Source organism: Sciurus vulgaris, assembly GCF_902686455.1.
Source record: "Sciurus vulgaris genome assembly, chromosome: 7".
Taxonomy (NCBI): Eukaryota; Metazoa; Chordata; class Mammalia; order Rodentia; family Sciuridae; genus Sciurus; species Sciurus vulgaris.
The window spans coordinates 79,156,994-79,180,000 of NC_136467.1; the positions used below are offsets into that span (position 1 = coordinate 79,156,994).

A 23,007-nucleotide genomic window follows, 5' to 3' on the forward strand; every position below is an offset into this window, starting at 1 on the left:
CCTAGTGATGATTTTAGGCCGTGGACTAGATGCTTCATGGTCACTCTTTTCTGATGCCTTTGGTCTTGCCTTAGGATGAAAATAGCTGTCAAGTTCTCTTAAGCTCTCTAACACAGCTAATCCCACAGAGGTGAGTGTCCCCGGTATCTTTATTGGAACGTTTTAGAATTCCATTTAAGATATAAGCCCAGTATTGTTTCATTCAACCATGATTTTACCACAAGGATTAAAAAATACTTAAGTATAATTTTATTTTACTGTGCATCAATGCCATATACAAACACAAAATTGTTAGGATCACTTAACTGTTACAGCATTCCATGTTTTAATATTAATAACAAGGACAAAAATGATCATTTCCTGAGTTAACAGTGCAATGTAAATTTTAATCTGTATTGCTAAGAAGACATTTTACAGCATAGAAATGTGATCAAAGTGATCATTTACCATGTAATAAAACACAAGTGCTTATTGTAGAACAGTGATACAGTTTCAATGGTAAGGAAATCTGTAATTCATAAGGAATTCTACTGTTGCCATGATTGACTTTCTAGGTCAAGTATTAATAGTAAAATAAGTTATGGTATAAAATAAAGCCAAGAAGTTACCTATACTGAAGGAACAGTTGATTTCATTTAAGAACTGAAGCCTGGATTCTAGTTAATTTTTTAGTACATACAAAAAATGTTCTCTTAAAAAATTCTAAGTAATCACAAATTTAGATAAACTAATTGAATAAAATACAATCACAACTCTTCATTATGCTGTAAAACTATGTATATCATCTTTGGAAAAGTTAAGGTCATGCAGCAACCTGAAAAACAAACAAAAAAACACCTTTTTTAGAATGCTTAAAAATAAATGTTATCATTATATCATAGTATCTTTCATTTTCTCATGTATTTTTAAAACATATTTTTTAGTTATAGATGGACACAATATCTTTATTCTGTTTATTTATTTTTATGTGGTGATGAAGATCAAACCCAGTTCCTCACATGTGAAAGGCAATTCTTCTACTACTGAGCTACAACCTCAGTCCTCTTATGTATTTTTTTTAAAACACAAATTATCATTTCTAAAAGTATATGATGATTCCTAAGTTTCATTAAATATCTAGTTAGTGTTCAAATTTTCAATTTTTTTCATAAATGTCATGGCTTCTAAAATTGTTCGAGTGAAGATTCAATCACAATTTATTCACTGCAATTAGCTGATGAGTATTTTAGGTATATTTTGATATATAGGATGTCCTTACACCCGCCAAGTGCCCACCATATCCTACAATCTGTGTGTTAAAAAAAATCAGGATTTTATTTCTTGAGTCTCCCACAGTCCTCATTTTGCTGCATCCCTTTCATATGGAGTCACATGTATCCTATATTCTTTTATTCCCCACAATTTAATAACTGAATCTAGAAGCCTGAGCAGATACAGGTTTTTCTTTGGTACAAAGGATTGAACCCAGGGGCACTTTACCACTGAGTCACATCCCTAACCATTTTTTGTTTGTTTATTTGTTTGTCTTTTGAGACAGAGTCTCACTTAGTTGCTTAGGGATTTGCCATGTTGCTGAGGCTGGCTTTGAACTGGGGATCCTCCTGCCTCAGCTTCCCAAGTGAATGGCATTACAGCACGCACCACTGTGGCCAGCAGGTTTAATTCTTTGTGGTAAGGTTTTTATAGGTAGTGTTTTCCAGTCAGAGGCACACAATATATAATACCTCTCCTTACTGGATGCTGGCAATCATGGATGATCCATATATAGATACATTAGTTCATTAAGTGCCAAATTGGCAATATTTTACATCTATCATTCTTTATTTGTTGACTGAGGAACTCTATAAAGACAGACTTCTAAATTATTATGTGGCTATTCTGTAGGATGGCTCATGTAGGAAAAGCAGAATAAATGCTTGCTTTTTCCCTTTATGCACCAGTTTTCAAAGTTGATTCCCCTGAAATTCTATTTTCATTCTCCCTAAGTAGGAAAAGAAGACATATTGCTAAAATATAATTCGACTTGGAAAACAGTAAAAATGGAGACTTAGAAATGACTGTTTCAAATGCTGCTGAAAATAAGTCATTTGTTCAGTACTTACAGTACTATGTGCAGTTAGTTACAGTACTATGCACTTCACATTAAGTATCATTATTCATTCCTGTTTATAGGCAAGTGCACTAAAGCTTAGAAAGAGTAAATAGCTGGCCTAAGGACACCCAGCAAATGACTGCAAGATGACTGTAAGTGGTAGGACTGGAATTAAAACCCCACTGGCAGCTTCCAGAGCACACACATATTCACATGAAGGGCCAGTACAACATAGAAGTCCTGAAGCAGCAGTAAGCCTCTCCCTATCTGAGTCATCCTAGCTTTTTAGCCATGCATCCTGTCCCCTCCCACTATGAAACTTCACTCTAGTCAAAACTGTACCCTTAATGCATCTGCCCCACTCCTTTCTCTGCTTGTAGTACCATCTGATTGGGAACATTTTAGTCATCTTTAAGCATAGGGTCTTTTCTAACCATGCTGTGCCTGTCTTCTGAGTACACACACCCCTAGGTAAAGGTAGCTTCTCTCTCTTTGAATTTCTATAATTGATTTTATCTCTAGTAAGAGTACTTATGATATTCTGAGTCATATTTTGTTATATATGTTTGTTTCTACCACCAGACAGTGTGGGTCTTCAAAGTCAAGATTGTTTTATTTGTCTCTGTAATAAAGTGGGTAGTTAGTAGATCAAAGAATCATTATTGGCCAAGTAGTTGGGAGCTGTTTGTCTGCATTTAAAAAAAAAAATAGGATTCTAAGTCTTTCTCTGTTATCATATCAAAAAAATTAACAAAGTTTACAAAATATGCAGAATATGTTTGGGATGTTCATACAGTTGCCCCTTGGTACAGGAGGAGACTAGTTCTAGGCACAATGTAGATGCCAAAATTTATGGATGCTCAAGTCCTCTATATGAAATGGCAAAATATTTGCATCCAATGTAGTACATCCTCACATATTAAATTTAAATAATCTCTAAATGACTTATAGTATCTACAATAATATAACTGTTATGTAAATAGTTGTTAAATTATTTAGGAAATAATGACCAAGAAAGTCCATACATATTCAATACAGATGCAATGTTTTTCAAATATTTTTGATTCATGATTGATTAAATCTATGGAGGTGGAATTCACGGAGGGTCAACTTCTTATAACCTGTGTGGCAGAAATGAGATTAACTTTCAAGGTATTAGGAATGGTATGTCAAAGAAATAGTCATTTTACAGAACAAAAACTATGATATAATAAAAGACTCATGTAATTATCAATGAAAAAAGACACATGACATCCATTAAGATGGTGAGGACAAGGAAATCAAAGAAATGAATCATAAACTAAGAATTGCAAGGCTAGATGTTATGAATTGCAAGTACTGATTTGAATCAAGTTATATCTCAAAAGGCAACTCTATGCAGCATGATTGAGGGTGAATAATATCAGGGGGATCCATCTGTAATGATTAATGACTCTCCTGGGCTTTCTGGGTACACCAGCTAGTATAGTACTGAAATATTAGCTCTGAGGCAAAACTGAGAAAAGAGAACTACACAGATTACAGTAGACTTTTAAAATACAAAACTACTAAGATCATGACCATCTTTTATTTAATGCATATACACTGAGGCTCCAGTATGCAAGGAAAATGCTATCTTTATCTTATCAGAAACCACAATGAAGAAGACATGGTATCTGCCCTCAAACAGCCCATCATTCATGGAGGGAGATAATCTACTTCTACCAGGATGGCTGCAAAAGAGATTCCTTCTCAGCTAGTCTTTCAATATTGAAGGGTTTATGATTCCAATCATTTAAAAGTATTATTATACTGCAATTTGTACTCACTGAGCTACTTCTAAAATAACAGTGTCAATAAAGTAAAACAATGTAGCTCCAGCTTTTTTCCTAAAAAATTAAATAACTGGACTATTAGGGTTTTCAAGATGGCGGACTAGAGGGTGGCTGCATTTCTTGTTGCTCCAGGACTCAGGATTCAAAAGAGGAGATATTGAGAGACTTTGGGACCAACTCAAAGCAACCGGGTGAGTCTCTCCCATTGAGGAGGCGTCCCGGATGGGGTGATAGTCCCAGAACGCAGGGAACTTTGTGAAGTAGAGCTGCCCGGCGAGACACCCCTCCCCCTGCTGGAGCAGTGAACTTGGACAACTGGGAGCATCATAGAGGAGGCCGCTCAGCACAGCGCTTGGACTCGGAGCAACCACTGTGGCTCCAGGCGGCTGCCCAGAGGAGGAGCTGCTTGGACTCAGAGCAACCAACCCTGAACACCGGGGCCTGTCCAGAGGAGGAAGAGGAGCATGGTGGGTCGCTTGGACTCGCAGTGACTGCACCAGAGCTACAGGCGGTTGCCAGAGGAGGAGCTGCGTGGCGGCGAGCTGTTTGGACTCAGAGCAACCACTCTTGAACACTGGGGCCTGCCCGGAGGAGGAGGATGAGCACGGTGGGTCGCTTGGACTCAGAGTGACTGTATCAGAGCTCCAGGCAGATGCTCAGAGGAGGAGGCGAGTGGTGAGTTCTTTGGACTCAAAGCGACCGCTCCTGAACACCGGGGGGCTGCCCGGAGGAGGAGCGTGGTAGGTGGCTTGATCTCGGAGTGGCTGCACCAGAGCTCCGGGCGGCTGCCTGGAGGAGGCGTGCAGCGGGTCGCTTGGACTCAGAGAGACCGTTCCTGAACACCCGGGAGGCTACACGGAGGAGAAGGAGGAGGAAGGGGGCGGGTCACTTGGACTCAGAGTGACTGCCCAGGGCTACGGGCGGTTGGTGGGAGGAGGAGGCATGCAGTGAGTTGCTTGGACTCCTAGTGACCGCACCGGAACACTGGACGGCTGTCTGGAGGAAGAGGAGTGCGGCGGGTTGCTGGGACTAAGAGCGATTGTACGGGGCTCCAGGTGGCTGCTCAGAGGAGGGGCCGCATAGCCAGGCGATTAGGTGCAGAGCAGGGTCCCTGGACCTAGGAGGCTTCTTGGTGGAAGAGCCGCACAGAGACACGCTGAGGGGCGGAGCGAAGGTTCCAGGACTGTGGGCACATTCTCTGAGGAGAGGCAGCCTAAGGAGACTCGTCTGTGAAGAGTGAGGCTCCTAGGCCCAGGCCTAGGAACGTTGCAGAGAAAGGCAGCCCAGCCCAGGCGGTAGTTGTAGATTGAGGGGAACTTCTAGGAGGGGAACTGACCAGCGAGACCCCCCTACTGGGTGAGTCTTCCCTGCCAGGTGAGGTTTTCCCACAAGGACGGTAAAACCAAACACACAGGCCCAAAGAGGCCTTGCCTAAGCCCACAGCCTAGTTCACCTTTGGATGACCATTGGTTAACAAGTGGAGGCACCTCTGCCCACTAGCAGGGAATATACCCCACCTGAAGGCCACCACCCCTAGAGAGGCAGCTTCCTTGTAGAGCACCGCACTATCAACTTCCTCCAAGACTTCAGCCTACTGAAGGCTAAGAGGGGATATACTAGAAATCTTCAGGGACATTATAAGTCAATAGAGGAAATCTGCAATATCTCAGCGGTCCACTGATACCTAAACAATATGAGAAAACAAGGGAAGAAAATGCCTCAAACAAATCTAGATGTTACATCAATAAAACCCAATGACAGCATGGCAGAAGAAATGACAGAAAAGGAGTTCAGAATGTACATAATTAAAATGATCCAGGAAGCAAACGATGAGATGAAAGAGCAAATGCAGGAATTGAATGATGAGATGAAAGAGCAAATGCAGGCACTGAATGATCGCACCAATCAACAGTTAAAAGAGCAAATACCGGAAGCAAAAGATCATCTCAATAAAGAGTTAGAGATATTGAAAAAAAAAAAACCAAACAGAAATCCTTGAAATGAAGGAAACAATAAACCAAATTAAGAACTCCATAGAAAGCATATCCAATAGGATAGAACACCTGGAAGACAGAACCTCAGACATTGAAGACAAAATATTTAACCTTGAAAACAAAGTTGAACAAACAGAGAAGATGGTAAGAAATCATGAACAGAATCTACAAGAACTATGGGATATCATGAAAAGGCCAAATTTAAGAATTATTGGGATTGAGGAAGGCTTAGAGAAACAAACCAAAGGAATGAACAATCTATTCAATGAAATAATATCAGAAAATTTACCAACTCTGAAGAATGAAATGGAAAATCAAGTTCAAGAGGCTTATAGGACTCCAAATACACAAAATTACAACAGACCCACACCAAGGCACAGTATTATGAAAATACCTAACATACAAACAAAGACAGAATTTTAAAGGCTGTGAGAGAAAAGAACCAAATTACATTCAGGGGGAAACCAATACGGATATCAGCAGATTTTTCAATCCAGACCCTAAAAGCTAGAAGGGCCTGGAACAACATTTTTCAAGCCCTGAAAGAAAATGGAGGCCAACCAAGAATCTTAAACCCAGCGAAACTTACCTTCAAATTTGACGATGAAATAAAATCCTTCCATGATAAACAAAAGCTAAAGGAATTTACAAAAAGAAAGCCGGCATGATAGAACATTCTCAGCAAAATATTCCATGAGGAAGAGATGAAAAACAGAGAAGCAAATCAGCAAAGGGAGAAATTATCCTAAAGGAATTGTCAAATAAAGGAGGAAACAAGTTGTGTCAAGCAAATAAATAAATAAAATTTTAAAAAATGAACCAAATGACCGGAAATACAAATCATATCTCAATAATAACCCTGAATGTTAATGGCCTGAATTCATCAATCAAAAGACATAGACTGGCAGATTGGATTAAAAAGAAAAAAATCCAAGAATATGTTGCTTACAAGAGACTCACCTCATAGAAAAAGATACCCATAGACGAAAGGCGAAAGGGTGGGGAAAAACATACTATGCACATGGACTCAGCAAAAAAGCTGGAATGTCCATCCTCATATCAGATAATGTGGACTTCAAACCAAAGTTAGTCAGAAGGGATAAAGAAGGACATTTCATACTGCTTAAGGGAAGCATAAATCAGCAAGATATAACAATCATAAACATCTATGCCCCAAACAGTGGCTCATCCACGTATGTCAAACAAATCCTTCTCAATTTCAGAAACCAAAGAGACCATAACACAATAATACTAGGTGATTTTAACACGCCTCTCTCACCACTGAACAGATCTCCCAAACAAAAATTGAACAAAGAAACCATAGATCTCAATAACACAATAAAAAATTTAGACGAAACAGACATTTATAGAGTATACCATCCAACCAAGAGCGAATACACTTTCTTCTCAGCAGCACATGGATCCTTCTCTAAAACAGACCATATATTATGCCACAAAGCTAATGTTAGCAAATACAAGAAGATAGAGACACTACCATGTATTCTATCAGATCATAATGGATTGAAGTTAGAAATACATGGAAGAGTAAAAAATAGAAACTACTCCAACACCTGGAGATTAAACAATATGCTATATTATATGATGAATGGATAGAAGATATTAGGAAGGAAATTAAAAAATTCTTAGAGGTAAATGAGAACAAAGAAACATCATATCAAAATCTCTGCGACGCTATGAAAGCAGTACTTAGAGGAAAATTTATTTCTTGAAGTGCATTTAATAAAAGAAGTAAAACTCAACAAATAACGACCTAACACTACAGCTCAAAGCCCTAGAAAAAGAAGAACAGACTAGCACCAAAAGTAGTAGAAGACAGGAAATAGTTTAACTCAGAGCTGAAATCAACAAAATTGAAACAAAAGAAACAATACAGAAAATTGACAAAATAAACAGTTGGTTCTTTGAAAAATTAAACAAAATTGATAAACCTTTAGCCACACTAACAAAGAGAAGACGAGAGAAAACCCAAATCACTAAAATTCGGAATGAACAAGAAAATATTACAACAGACACGAGTGAAATACAAAACATAATTAGAAGCTATTTTGAAAATCTATACTCCAACAAAATAGAAAATTTTGAAGACATCAACAGGTTTCTAGAGACATATGAATTGCCTAAACTGAACGAAGAGGACATACACAATTTAAATAGACCAATTTCAAGTAATGAAATAGAAGAAGTCATCAAAAGCCTACCAACAAAGAAAAATCCAGGACCAGATGGGTTCTCAGCTGAGTTCTACAAAACCTTTAAAGAAGAGCTCGTTCCAATACTTCTCAAAGTATTGCATAAAATAGAAGAGGAGGGACCCCTCCCAAACTCATTCTATGAAGCCAATATCACACTGATACCTAAACCAGACAGAGACACATCAAGAAAATTTCAGACCAATATCCTTAATGAACATCAATGCAAAAATTCTCAACAAAATTTTAGCAAATTGCATACAAATAATATTAAAAAGATAGTGCACCATGATCTAATGGGTTTCATCCCAGGGATGCAAGGTTGGTTCAACATCAGGAAATCAATAAATGTAATTCACCATATCAATAGACTTAAAGTCAAGAATCACATGATTATTTCAATAGATGCAGAAAAAGTATTTGATAAAATCTAGCACCCCTTCATGCTCAAAACACTAGAAAAAATAGGGATAGTGGGAACATTCCTTAACATTGTAAAGGCCATTTATGCTAAGTCCATGGCTAATATCATTCTAAATGGTGAAAAACTGAAAAGCATTCCCCCTAAAAACTGGAACAAGGCAGGGATGCCCTCTTTCACCACTTCTATTCAATATTGTCCTTGAAACTCTAGCCAGAGCAATTAGACAAACCAAAGAAATTAAAGGGATACCAATTGGAAAAGAAGAACTCAAACTATTCCTATTTGCTGATGATATGATTATATACTTAGAGGAACCAGGAAATTCCACCAGAAAACTTTTAGAACTCATAAGTGAATTCAGTAAAGTAGCGGGATATAAGATCAATGCACATAAATCTAAAGCATTTTTATACATAAGTGATGAATCTTTGGAAAGTATAATTAGGAAAACTACCCCATTCACAATAGCCTCAAAAAAAATAAAATACTTGCGAATCAGTCTCACAAAAGAGGTGAAAGACCTCTACAATGAGAATTACAGAACACTAAAGAAAGAAATTAAAGAAAATCTTAGAAGATGGAAAGATCTCCCATGTTCTTGGATAGGAAGAATTAATATTGTCAAAATGGCCATACTACCTAAAGTGCTATATACAGATTCAATGCAATTCCAATTAAAATCCCAATGACGTACCTTACAGAAACAGAGCAATCAATTATGAAATTCATCTGGAAGAATAAGAAACCCAGAATAGCTTAAGCAATCCTTAGCAGGAAGAGTGAAACAGGGGGTATTGCAATACCAGAACTTCAACTATCCTACAAAGCAATAGTAACAAAAACGGCATGGTATTGGTACCAAAATAGAAAGGTAGATCAATGGTACAGAATAGAGGACACGGACACAAACCCAAATAAATACAATTTTCTCATACTAGACAAAGGGGCCAAATATATGCAATGGAGAAAAGATAGCCTCTTCAATAAATGGTGCTGGGAAAACTGGAAAACCATATGCAACAGAATGAAACTAAACCCATATCTCTCACCATGCACAAAACTAAACTCAAAATGGATCAAGGACCTCAGAATCAGACCAGAGACCCTGCAGATTATAGAAGAAAAAGTAGGTCCAGATCTTGAACATGTCGGCTTAGGACCAGACTTCCTCAACAGGAATCCCATAGCACAAGAAATAAAAGCAAGAATCAATAACTGGGATAGATTTAAACTAAAAAGCTTTTTCTCAGCAAAGGAAACTATCAGCAATGCGAAGAAAGAACCTACAGAGTGGGAGAAAATCTTTGCCACTCATTCTTCAGATAGAGCAGTAATTTCCAGAATATATAAAGAACTCAAAAAACTCTACACCAAGAATACAAATAATCCAATCAACAAATGGGTTAAGGAAATGAACAGACACTTCACAGAAGAAGATCTACAAGCAATCAACAAACATATGGAAAAATGTTCAACATCTCTAGTAATAAGAGAAATGCAAATCAAAACCACCCTAAGATTCCATCTCACCCCAATTAGAATGGCGATTATCAAGAATACAAGCAACAACAGGTGTTGGAGAGGATGTGGGGATAAAGGTACACTCATACATTGCTGGTGGGGCTGAAAATTAGTGCAGCCACTCTGGAAAGCAGTGTGGAGATTCCTTAGAAAACTTGGAATGGAACCACCATTTGACCCAGCTATCCTACTCCTTGGCCTATACCCAAAGGACTTAAAATCAGGATACTACAGAGATACAGCCACATCAATGTTCATAGCTGCTCAATTCACAATAGCCAGATTGTGGAAACAACCTAGATGTCCTTCAATTGATGAATGGATAAAGAAACTGTGGCATATATATATAATGGAATATTACTCAGCCACAAAGAATGATAAAATTATGGCATTTGCAGGCAAATTGATGAAATCGGAGAATATCATGCTAAGTGAGATAAGCCAATCTCAAAAAACCAAAGGACGAATGATATCGCTAATAAGTGGATGATGACACATAATGGGGGGAGGGAGGGGTTAGTGTTAAGGTTAGAGTTAGGGTTAGGGAGGGGGACAAGAATGGAGGAAGGAAGGACTGTATAGAGGGAAAAGAGGGGTGGGAGGGCTGGGGGGAAGGGAAAAAATAACAGAATGAATCAAAAAACATTACCCATGTAAATTTATGATTACACAAATGGTATGCCTTTACGCCATGTACAAACAGAGAAACAACATGTATCCCATTTGTTTACAATAAAAAAACATTAAATAACTTACTGACTAGGATCAATCTTTTTTATAATTAAAATAAAAATAAAATCACAAGATAAAAATAAATTATCTAGGAAATGTCAGGTTCAGAGTCATGTACTGAACAAGGAAAAACAGGACATTTAAGGCAGCCATATTTCAAAATCATCTAAAAACTGAATACTGGCTGTATTCAACCAAATATTTTATAGTGTCATTTAGAAATAAATCATATCAAGGTGAATTTCAAATAAAATGGTACTACCATTGATTATTTATTATCTGGGTTCAACTACTAGTCTTAACTTTTCTATGTTCTAATTTCTTTGTGTCTAATTGCCTAGTTTTCAATCACTCTTTTTATTACTAGTTTTTACCCAGTTGCAAGAATGAAGATTGAAAGCTACAATGAGACAAAATGCTTAATAATTACTATTCAAATTATAAAGCTTTGGTGGAAGTGCAGGCGTACGGCCAGCCACTGGCAGGGATCACAGAGTGCCAGCTGTGTCTTATGTCTATGTTCATATTTAACACTACACATGATCCTGGCCTTCAACCTTTCAAATTTCGCTGTTTTCCAAAGCCATAACAACAGATTAGTAAAGTGTAGGTACAAATGAGCAGAAGGAATGAGAGATCAGTTGACTGCTTTTCAGGCAGGATCTTCATTTCAGGGTTTCCCCACCATGCTGCTACTCACCTTATTCCTTGTTCTGTAAATGGCGTTGGTCCACAGATGCAAAGGAGGACTTTGGATTTTTCTGAATTTCCCTTCAAAAATTCAGAAAGAAGAGCTGGTGAAATGTGTCCCTGTTTGCCATTCCATTCAGAAGAAGGGGTTGAGAGAACAAACTCAACATCAAATCTAGGGGAAAGAAGTAGTTTTAAAAAGTCTATTATTTTAAACATATTATTAGCATGTTTCAAGTTCAATAAAATACCTCCTCTAAAGAACAACTAAATATATCAAGAGTGATATATACTTGCTAGAAAACCAGTGGAACAGACTATAAGTAAAGATCTAACCAAACATACAGATAAATCTATATTTAGTAAGGATTAGCTTTCCTAAAGACAAGGAAAGTAAATTGGCATTTTTTAATAAACTCATTAGAAAGAGAACTCCAAGGGATCTCAGAGAACCCCATACTTCTATTAATAATCTGCTTGCATAAATCACAGTACAGAACAATTTCCAGTGACATGTGTATTTTAATCTCTGGCTCAAACATCTTTTATGACTTCTAGACTAAGAATCCCATTTGACTTTTTACTGTTGCTGTCTTCCAGCTGCACACTTGATGAAATTCTGTGAAAGGCACCAGTTCACATGGTTGCACTAGCCAGAAACCTACATTTTATTCTGGTAATCACTCTTTGCCTCACCCTCTACACCCAATTCATCACCAAGTCCTCACTCCTAACCCTCTGCCTACTTCTCTCCATCTTCACTGCCACCATATGGCCTGTTCTCAGTCTTCTCTCTGTAATACTTCTACATTCTTCTGTTCTTAGTTCAGATATCATGCCCATAGGGAAGTGCTGTGGCCCCACCAGTCTAGGGTCTTATATTATTACAAGCTGTGAAAATATTTTTCTTTTCTTCATAGCCCTTACTTCAGGTTGTAAGTATAAGCTCACTCATCTATTTTAATTGTCTACCTTCTCTGTTAGGTCATAAACTTCACAAGAGCAGGAACTGTGCCTGCTTTGTCTATCACTGTATCCCTAGTAGCCAACACACAGGAGCACTTAAATGCAATGGAATCAAACAGATGAAAGCAAAAGAAAGGGTACAGAATTAAAATGGGAAAGAACATCAAACCAAGTCTCACAATGTAATTTCTGACCATATCTTCCCACAGGCTTTAAATAAATGGTTTATTTATTACACGGTTAAAAGTTATAGTAAATTAAAAAGTTTATGTTGTACATGTTTGTTCCATTTTAGTAAACACAGTTTACTGTGTTTACTATTTTTAATAGCATCAAATAAAATGCATTTCTACATATTCTAGTCAGTACTGAGATATTTTCTGAAGAATAGTAGGAATTGGTTATACGTTAATATAAACTTAAGAAAAAAGTTGAAATGAACAGCTTCATGTGTGAGGGAACAAGGGAACCGAATATGAGAAGAGAAACACAACATGGCTGGCATAGCTGCCTTCACATCACTATGCCTCAGTTGGGTTAGGGTTTCCAGGATTGACCATCCTGGCCAAGCAGCAGATGAAATAAGAGTGCCAGCTGGGCCTGGTGTGGTGGCTCACGCCTATAATTCCAGTGGCTTGGGACACTGAGACAGGAGAATCAAGAGTTCAAAACCAGCATCAGTAACAGCACCAGGCGCTAAACAACTCAGTGAGACCCTTTCTCTAAATAAAATACAAAATAGGGCTGGGGATGTGGCTCAGTGGTCAAGTGCCCCTGATTCAATCTCCACTTACTACTGCCCCCTACCAAAATAAGAGTCCTGGCTGGGGGATAGAGAAACAATACAGCTCTGTGAACAGACCCTAGCCTCTTGGTCATATGGGCCCATATGTGCAACAAGATGCAGATGTAGATGGGGAATCTACATAATCTCTTACAATCCTAACAATCTGCTTTTTTAAAATTTTTAATACTCTCAACACCTACAGAATTATATTTTAGTTCTTACCTTCAAGGTTCCCCGTTTAGCATTAGCAAAGATTCAAATCTACCTTACACAGAACAGCTTCACCAAATATAGGATGGACATCTCCAATCTGAAAACCCAAAACCCCAAGTGCTCCAAAGTCCAAAACTTTTTGAACTCCAACATGATTCTCAAAAGTTTCAGATTTTAGAGCATTTCAGATTTCAGATTAGAGATATTCAACCAGTAAATCTATGCAAATATTCCCAAATCTGAAAAACTTCATAATCTGAAATACTTCTGGTTCAAGCATTTTGGATACATGATACTCAACCTATAATTTCTTTCACTAGTCTATATTTTCCTTCCTGGAACTTAAAATAAAGATAGGGTCACATAATTTCAGAAAGTATATTTGCTTACTGCTCCATAAGGGCAGAGTCCCTGTCTGCCTTATTCAATACTGCACACAGGTCTAGCTCAATATACGTGTACAAAAAATATTCATCAAGTGAATGAAGGAACTGATTTACAAAATACTAGCTAAAAATAAAATCTGTACTTGGAAAAACAAGGCCATGTGCTATCATCTATGAAATTATATATATAAATGTACATGATTTAATAAGTATATTTTTCTGGGAAAGAAGTTCATAATATTTCAACAGATTATCAAAGGGAAACCAATAGCAGTTGAAGAACCACTGTCTTCCAATTCTAGACATTTGGGTAAAAGATGGAAAGTGCCCTGTTTAATTAAAAAAAAGATAATAGATGTTCTCCTCTGGCCCCATTTCCAAAAGACCTATCATTGAAAGAAATTGCTAAAATACATAAATGAATGGTAAAGTCCCTGTAATCTGCAATAAGTACCTATTCATAATTTTCCTTTACTGTAATGCTTGCCAAAAAAAAAAAAAGCCTAATTAGAGGCATATTTTTTGCAGACATCTACTAGATGGTGATAAATAACAGAGATACTTATATAAACACATAAACAAAATAAACTTCTTGTGCATTTTCTGTTTATTCACATAGCAAAAAATTTTAGGCACATAATGGAAAAAGTGAACAGGCAGCATGGATATGATTTAAGGATTACCAGAGGGTGCTATCCTGCTTATCTTCTTTGCAGGAAGGCAAAATTGCTCAAACAGAGCAGGAACAATTCCAAGTTAAGATCAAGAATTCTTTAATAAAGGATTTCTTATAACATATCAAGACACAGATAGTGCCTGTGGAATCCACTGTCCTGGATTTTTTCTGAATGAAGGCTAACCTGCTGTCAGAAACAATCACAGTACTGAGTTGCTAGAGGCATGAGAGGGAACATGAGTAAACATTCTGAAACTCCTGTTTGCCCTATGATTTCAGAAGACCCAGAGAGGACCAAGATTCTTGAAATAAATTCAGATTACTTATAAAATGCAAAACGTTGTGTGGAGAGAGAGAAAGAACATGCTTGCTTATTGCTTCTGATGAATGCCTATGTTGTCTAAAATGTCAATGAAAGCAAGTAAGCTTGCTAAAAATTTTTATTTTAAATTAGCCTGATGGTGACCTGAGATGAAAAAGACTTGAAATATAAATGTACTCATTCATTGAAAATCAAAAGCAAAGCCTGCATATCTAACCACTCCAGCCAATCAGCTTCGAAAATCTACCCCCTCCTTTGTATTTCTCACATATCTCCTATTTCAACTGCCACAACTCCAAATCAGGTCCTTATATCTCTTGTCTAAAACACAACTCTCAGCCTTAATCTGACACACCACTGCCATATTAGTATTCCTAAAAACCCAGATTCAAATTTGTAACTTTGCTTAAAAAGCTTCAGTGGTTTCTCATTGCCAATGGATTACCATTTCAGAATACTTGAGGCTCCATTTTTCCTGTTTTTCTAGCTAAAGAAAAATACTAGGAATAAAACTCCATTCGTCACTAAAACACATGAGCATTCTGACCCTTATGTCTTTATTGTTACTACTCATATTTTCTTTGCCTGTTCACATAAATGGTAATTGTTTTCCCAAAGCCCAGCTCAAAAGTCCCTTCTTGCATGAAGCACTGATTTCCTCATTCTCATGAAGTATAATTACTCCTTCTCCCTACTTCCACGAGGTTACCTATTCCTCTTAAGGCAGAGAATTTACAGTTATTGATGCCTGTCAGAACTTCTCCACCACTAGAGTAGTCTTATTTTGTATATTTTCCTGATGTCAAGCACATTTTGGAAACAGAAATGCTTAAAGTAAAGTGAATGATCTTCTTTTGGTGCACATAACTGGTAAATGAACCTTGGTCCTTTGTGACCCATTTCCTTGCTGTTTGTAATTCTTTCCTTTCTCTTTTCTCCTTCCCCTATTCCTCAACCCCTGAGCTCTCTACCATCTCTAAAGAAAAAAATAACACTATTAAGTGTGTTGGGTACAATATTCTGTTTTAAATACTTTACTTTTCAGAGACTGTTTGTTAAAATGTATCAACAGCCTTAGAATACTTTGATCTATTGATTTTTCTGATGGATTTTTTTTATCCTGAATAGTTAAAGTAAGTACAGAATAACTTTTAGTCACTATATAAAATAGTAGGGGCTTACTTAAATTATGATGTGTTCACTTGATTGAATACAATACTATTATTAAAAATCATGTTATATTACAGGTTTCCCAACCAGCAATATAAGCATTTTGAGTTACATATTCTGTTTTGGGGGGCTGTTCTGTGCATTGTAGGAAGTTTAGCAGCATTCCTGGCTTCTACCAAGTAGATGTCAGTAGCACATCCCCCTCCAACTATGATAATCAAAATAATCTCTGAACATAAATATCCCTGAGGCACATTGTGGTTGCTCTAGGTTGAGAACCACTGAGACAGAAAATATTTTATACACAGAATACATTAAGTAGAAAATGTAGTTATAATAAGAATAGTCACTGTGACATTAACTTAAAAAATAAGTGAAATTTAATTTGGATTTTTCACATAGTCATTAACTAGATCTGTTACTGCATATATCTGCCTAATCTTTTTTCTTCTTCTCATTTTTCTTAAGAAAAATAAACATGTAAGATTTTTCTAGACTTGGAATGCTATGAACTGAATTTCAACTTCTGGTGTTAGCAATCAAGTATAATAACATACTTGGATAAAATTCAGATAAGCTGTTTTTCTTTTCAGATTTCATACTTAATGACATGAAAATTGGATTGAAATAGAAATATTCTAAAAATGACTCTGAAGTTCCTGTTTTTCCCAATTTTAAAGAATGCAGCAATAAGGGAAAGTGAAAAGACAAAATCCATGCCCTGCATTAGAAAACAGGCAACACAATATCTTATTATTGTTTTACTCTTATGTATAGATAAGCACACTGTAGATGCTCACACATATTTCAGGAAAGAATAAATGCAACTGTTAAAAACATGCTAATTATAGACCGGGCATCTGCACATGCTAACACATGGTTTCCCATTCCCTATGATGTAGGTATTAATGTGTCTGTTGCACAGATAGAAAAAGTGAGGCCCAATCAAACAAGTTACTTGCCCAAATCACAAAGTTAACGATTTCAATTTCATAATGATATTTCAAAGAATTTTATTTGTAATAATATTATCTGATAAACTCTGAGGACCAATGAAAATATTAGATCATATATCAGCTTCAGTATCTACCCTTCCTATCCTTCCTTGTTTCACAAAAGACTTGGTAGAAAGATGAGACCTAATTCTAGAGAGCATCTCAATTTTTTTTAACCATAGAATTTCAGAGCATTTTAAAAATTATTTACAATTCAATAATAATTGAATCAGGAAAACGTATTCTAGTAATACATTTTGTCATCAGAAACTTTATTATCAAAAACTATAAGTGATACAGGGGAGTCAAGATGTGGGAAAGGATGATTTAAAATATATTTTAAAATTAATAGCCTTAAAAGCTAACTAAAATACAGGTGTGACTAATTAAAACCATTTGCTACTGAATCTGAACTTTTACTTTTCTTTTAGGTATAGGACAAGCAATTATGTTTTTGACTGAACAAGTACTATCAAAATCAATCAATAAACTTTTAAGGCTAGGATTCTCTTATTTCTACATAAAACCTCAGATTATAGTAAAATTCTTGATAACTATTCCCAAGCCATCTACACAGGCAAGGCCTTTTTGTTTCCTAGTAAGGGCTTAACCTGACCTCAGTCAAAAAAGAACAAGATGGTTTAGGATCAGACTTCCTTAACAGGACTCACATTGCACAAGAAATAAAAGCAAGAATCAATAACTGGGATAGATTCAAACTAAATGGCTTTCTCTCAGCAAAGGAAACTATCAGCAATGCGAAGAAAGAACCTACAGAGTGGGAGAAAATCTTTGCCACTCATACTTCAGATACAGCACTAATTTCCAGAATATATAAAGAACTCAAAAAACTCTACACCAAGAATACAAATAATCCAATCAACAAATGGGCTAAGGAAAATGAACAGACACTTCACAGAAGATCTACAAGCAATCAACAAACATATGGAAAAATGTTCAACATCTCTAGTAATAAGAGAAATGCAAATCAAAACCACCCTAAGATTCCATCTCACCCCAATTAGAATGGTGATTATCAAGAATACAAGCAACAACAGGTGTTGGCGAGGATATGGGGAGAAAGGTACACTCATACATTGCTGGTGGGGCTGAAAATTAGTGCAGCCACTCTGGAAAGCAGTGTGGAGATTCCTTAGAAAACTTGGAATGGAACCACCATTTGACCCAGCTATCCCACTCCTTGGCCTATACCCAAAGGACTTAAAATCAGGATACTACAGAGATTCAGCCACATCAATGTTCATAGCTGCTCAATTCACAATAGCCAGATTGTGGAAACAACCTAGATGTCCTTCAATTGATGAATGGATAAAGAAACTGTGGTATATATATATACAATGGAATATTACTCAGCCATAAAGAATGATAAAATTATGGCATTTGCAGGCAAATGGATGAAATTGGAGAATATCATGCTAAGTGAGATAAGCCAATCTCAAAAAACCAAAGGACTACCGATCTCGCTGAAAAGCGTATGATGACACATAATGGGGGTTCGGAGGGGGGCAAGAATGGAGGAAGGAGGGACTGTATAGAGGGAAAAGAGAGGTGGGAGGGTGGGGGGGAGGAAAAAAAATTAACAGAATGAATCAAAAACTATTACCCTAGTTAAATGTATGATTACACAAATGGTATGTCTCTACTTCATGTACAGAGAAACAAGATATATCCCATTTGTTTACAATACAAATAAATTTAAAAATAAATAAAAATTAAAAAAAAAAAGAATAAGAGTCCATGGCCCTGAGTCAGTTTCCAACCAAGTGCCTCAAGTTATGGGAGCTTAACCTCCAGAAAAATGTCATGGAGGCAATAGAGAGAGAGGAGGGGCGGGTGGCGGGGGGTGATATACACACATGTGAGTGAACCAGAGAGCAAGAGGAGAAAGAGAAAGAGAATGAAGAGGATAAAGGCAGGTCAGAAGTCTGCACACTGTGACTTCTCTCAGTAAGCTGAAGAGTGTCATTCACTAGTGAGTGTTGTTAAGAGTCAGGCATTCAGAAGTGAAAAAAAAAGGGCCTTTCCTCATCCTCAATACTCCAGCCTATACAATTTCACGAACCCAAATTATGTAGACAAAACAAAACAGGTGACTTTGTTAACAGACACTTTAGAGACTGTCAACATATTCATTTTTTACTAGTTAAGTCCTATTATTAGACTAAAAGTACAATGTTGCTTATTCATTAAAATAATGGAACATTTTCTTTAGAAATTTAAAATTTTTTTTCTTTAAGGGACCTATCTCAAAGAATACTTTCACCAAAAATCTACCAAAAATACCTTTTCTTAAAAAACTGAGCTAAAAGCCTACCTATGTCTGTTTAAATTCTTTTAAACGTTTGAGAAAACAGGAGTACTAACACCTAAGAAACCACACACATGCTTACAGAGAGCCTCCATAACCATAATCCAAATATCCAGGGGAGGGCTTCACTGTTTCCAAAGCATTTACATTAGCTTTTCAAAAACTCACAACAGTTCAGTGAAATGAACAGGAAAAAATGCTATTATTTTATTCTGAAGGTAAAGAGGTCTATAGAACTAAGCAATTTCTAAAGTCTTAAGCAATAAAGTTTAAGTTAAGTAGAATGGAAAACTGAATTTATATCTTTAAGCTTCTTGATAAACACTTCTAAATAAAAGAAGCATGAAAACCCCAAATTTGTATTTCTTAAAAGCATTCTCTAAATTGTTAAAATTATCTAAATATAATAAATATTCTTATACACACATTCTAAAGAACAATAACTATCCAAGGATAAGTAAGTTTAGCAGTTTTAATTTGTAAAAGCCACCAATTAAAAGACAGCTGGGATGATGATGGGAGATAACAGAGAAAAGCCAGAGAAGACCATTGTATTGCCTTATTATGGATATTCAGAATATATTCAAAAGAACCTGAAGCTCCTGGGACACATATAGAATCTAAGGGCTTTTACTCTAACTTTTTAAAGGTGTAGAATTTTACCTATTTCAGAGAACTATAAACATAAATATTTAGATATTTTGTGCAACTTATAGAGTCCTGAAATTCTCAGAAATAGCTCTTATTGATTACAGAAGAGATTCAGATGGTTTGTCCAATGCACTCTTCTTGTAAAAAATTTGTTCTGAATTTCCTACTATTTCACATCTTTTGAGGGATGATGTGCTATATGGGCTCATTTAAACTGTCTTAATCCTGAATTAACAAATTGACTACTCCACTGGAACATTTTCAATTAAATCCAATTTAGCATGGTGTGTGTGTGTGTGTGTGTGTGTGTGTGTGTGTGTATACACACATCTTGTTGAATACACACACACACACATTTTATGGTGCTGGGAATTGAATCCAGGGCCTAGCACATGCTAGGCAAACACTCTTCCACTGAGCTACACTCCTTAAGCCTTTATCTAGATCTTATCAGACAGTATTTCTTTGGGGGTAAGTAGGGAGAATTATCATTATTTATATTTATAGAATTACTAATTAGTTTACTTTTTCTTTGAAGAAGTTTTCTGGTCAATTCAAAGTTTCAAAGGATATAAGGCCTACATGTACTATATAGGTATTAACAGAATTAAAATCAGTGTAATACCTTTTATCTTCAAATGCTAATTTCTCCAATTGGCTTCTCCAAATTATATCTTCCTCTGTCTTATTGAAGAACATCAACTTCACCTTCCTTAAAAGAAAAACAAAACTCATTAAATGAAACTAATTATATTTGAAATATGCACAAGTGGAAAGTCTAGTTCACTGTAGAGTGAACTAGGGTGCAATCCTTTTAGTACCAATTGGCTAACCAAAAATATAAAAAACTGAAATGAGATAAAAGAATCAAGTTAAGATAGGATTAGAAGAGTCTAAATAAGAAATGATAAATGAGGGAATGAGAGCAAGACTACTAAGGTCCAGTGAATAATCGATATAGAATACCTTATAATAATAAAACAGCCTCTCAAACAATAGTTCATAGAGATAAAATTACATACCTGAGACTGGGTGCGTTAATCAAAGCACAATTCAGTATTTTAACCATTGGTGTGAAGCCTGTTCCAGCTGCCAATAAAAAGAGGTCTTCTACTTCTTGAAGTTTAGATATTTTAAAGTTGCCCTCAGGACTGCTTACAGGAACAAAATCTCCTAAATAATGAAATATAAAATAAATCAGGAAAACAAAACAAAACAATAAAACCCAGCAGGGAAACTGAAATGACTACGTAACTGAATTTGGAACACTGATGAGTAACAGGATCAATGCTTAATCTGCAGACAACATATCAGTCTTTAAGGTAGATGAGGATTTTTAAAGGTGATTATTAGGCCTCCAAGTATGTCTGGATTATATCATTAGAATAAAACTAATGACAATGTTTTATTATATTATTTCCCACCATTATGTCCCAATCTGAAGTCCAGAGTTTAAAAACTATTGCAAAGTACTTATCCACAAATGATCAAGAAAAAATTGATAAATTATAAGCATCTCAAAAGCAGAGTCTACATATATCTGTCTTGTACAACACAAAGTAAAGAATAGATATTTATCATTTACATACTGATGATTAACTACAGACAGGATTAATAGCAAAGAAAACTGAAATAAAAATGTTTTCTAAACTCTTATGTTAGTGACACCATGTTGAAAAGATCTATTGATTAAAACAAGAAGAGTTTAATTCCTATGAAAACAAGACAAGACAGAAAAGTAGTCAGACATACTTGTAGCACACTATCTCCCAATCTGGGAAACAACACAACTGAGAAATCAGTGCCCATTTTCTACAGTGCAGTTTATAGGACCACCATGTACCACTCACAGAAGAAAACTGCCATCAGGACTACATTTGGTAATTTCCAAAGTAACTTTAAAAATGAAAAATAAAGATGTCCCTTATTTTAAAATGAAAAATATTCTAGTTTATTTTAAAATGCTCCAGTGGTCTCTTCCCCCACCCCCCTGTAGGATAGTAAGGAACTTGCAATGATTAATGAATTAAGTTGGAAAGTAACAGGACCTCCTTGTTACAGTTTGAAAGGGACCATAAGGTCAGAGTGTCCTTAGTAAAAAGACAGATGATTATTTACTAAAGAAGCCTCACAGGATGATATTAACTTGGTAACATTTATCCATAGTTCAATCTTTTTAATGTCACAAAATTGATCACATTCAGGTGGCAGCCAATGCTAATCAACTTCATAAGAAAGTACATATACCAAAATGGCAACTAATTTACAGCTGGTATCTAGTATCCTGGACATACGATAGGTATCTAGTAACCTGAACACTTACAGCTCCCATGCAGGGTATCTTGTTACAAGTATAAGAACATTTGAAAGGTTCAATTAATCACATAAAGGTTGCTTGGTGAACAGAGGATTTAAAAAAAGAGGTGAATAATTTTATGTAGTAGTTCATGTAAGCCAAAATGAAGGTTGGTGAATTATCACTACCAGGCAAATATACAACTCTCTAAGGCACACAAGTATTTGGGCCAGGTCCAGATTCCCAGCTGAAACTGGAATAATACTTCATCTTATTCTCTGGGCTTTCCTTTTCTATGCTCTAGACTAACTCTCCAAGCTGAGTGTGATGGTGCATGCCTGTAATCCCAGGGACTTGAGAGGCTGAGGCAGAAGGACCACAAGTTTGAGGCTAGTGAAGCAACTTAGACCATATAGCAACTTAGTAAGACCTTATCTCAAAATAAAAAGTCAAATAAAAGGGCTTGGGACATAGCTCAGTGGTAAAGAACCCCTGGGGGAGGGAGGGAGGACAGACGAGCATTCTAGTTGAGGCACCTGCATGTATCTGTGAATGAGAATGACAAACCTGTGGACCTTCAAGTGGCACAAGTATTTCTGTAAAGCAAGAGATGAAACTTGACACATCATCAAAGGCTTTGTAGGTCCTGCAGAAGATGTAATCAATATAGGTAACAAAGCTGCAGAGCAACATGGTTAAATCTGTTCTCAGGAGAACATGGAGAAAGAACTGGAGAATT

At 36.4% G+C, this 23,007-nt stretch overlaps 1 protein-coding gene across 4 annotated transcripts in view; it reads right to left on the reverse strand.

Annotated features, from left to right (window-relative positions):
• Positions 1–242: 242 nt before the first annotated feature.
• The window catches only part of LOC306666309 (cytochrome b5 reductase 4), an 86,168-nt gene continuing 63,403 nt past the window's right edge, over positions 243–23,007 (reverse strand). For 3 of the 4 annotated variants that reach the window (XM_079148289.1, XM_079148291.1, XM_079148288.1), the window contains 4 exons: positions 20,995–21,145; positions 20,598–20,684; positions 11,488–11,652; positions 1,527–3,804 (listed from right to left, as the gene is read on the reverse strand). In XM_079148289.1, the coding sequence (XP_079004415.1) occupies positions 3,663–3,804; positions 11,488–11,652; positions 20,598–20,684; positions 20,995–21,145 (545 nt within the window). In that variant the 3' untranslated portion in view covers positions 1,527–3,662. Of the gene's footprint in view, positions 815–1,526; positions 3,805–11,487; positions 11,653–20,597; positions 20,685–20,994; positions 21,146–23,007 lie in introns of those variants that run through there. The other variant, XM_079148290.1, reaches the window with a different exon arrangement.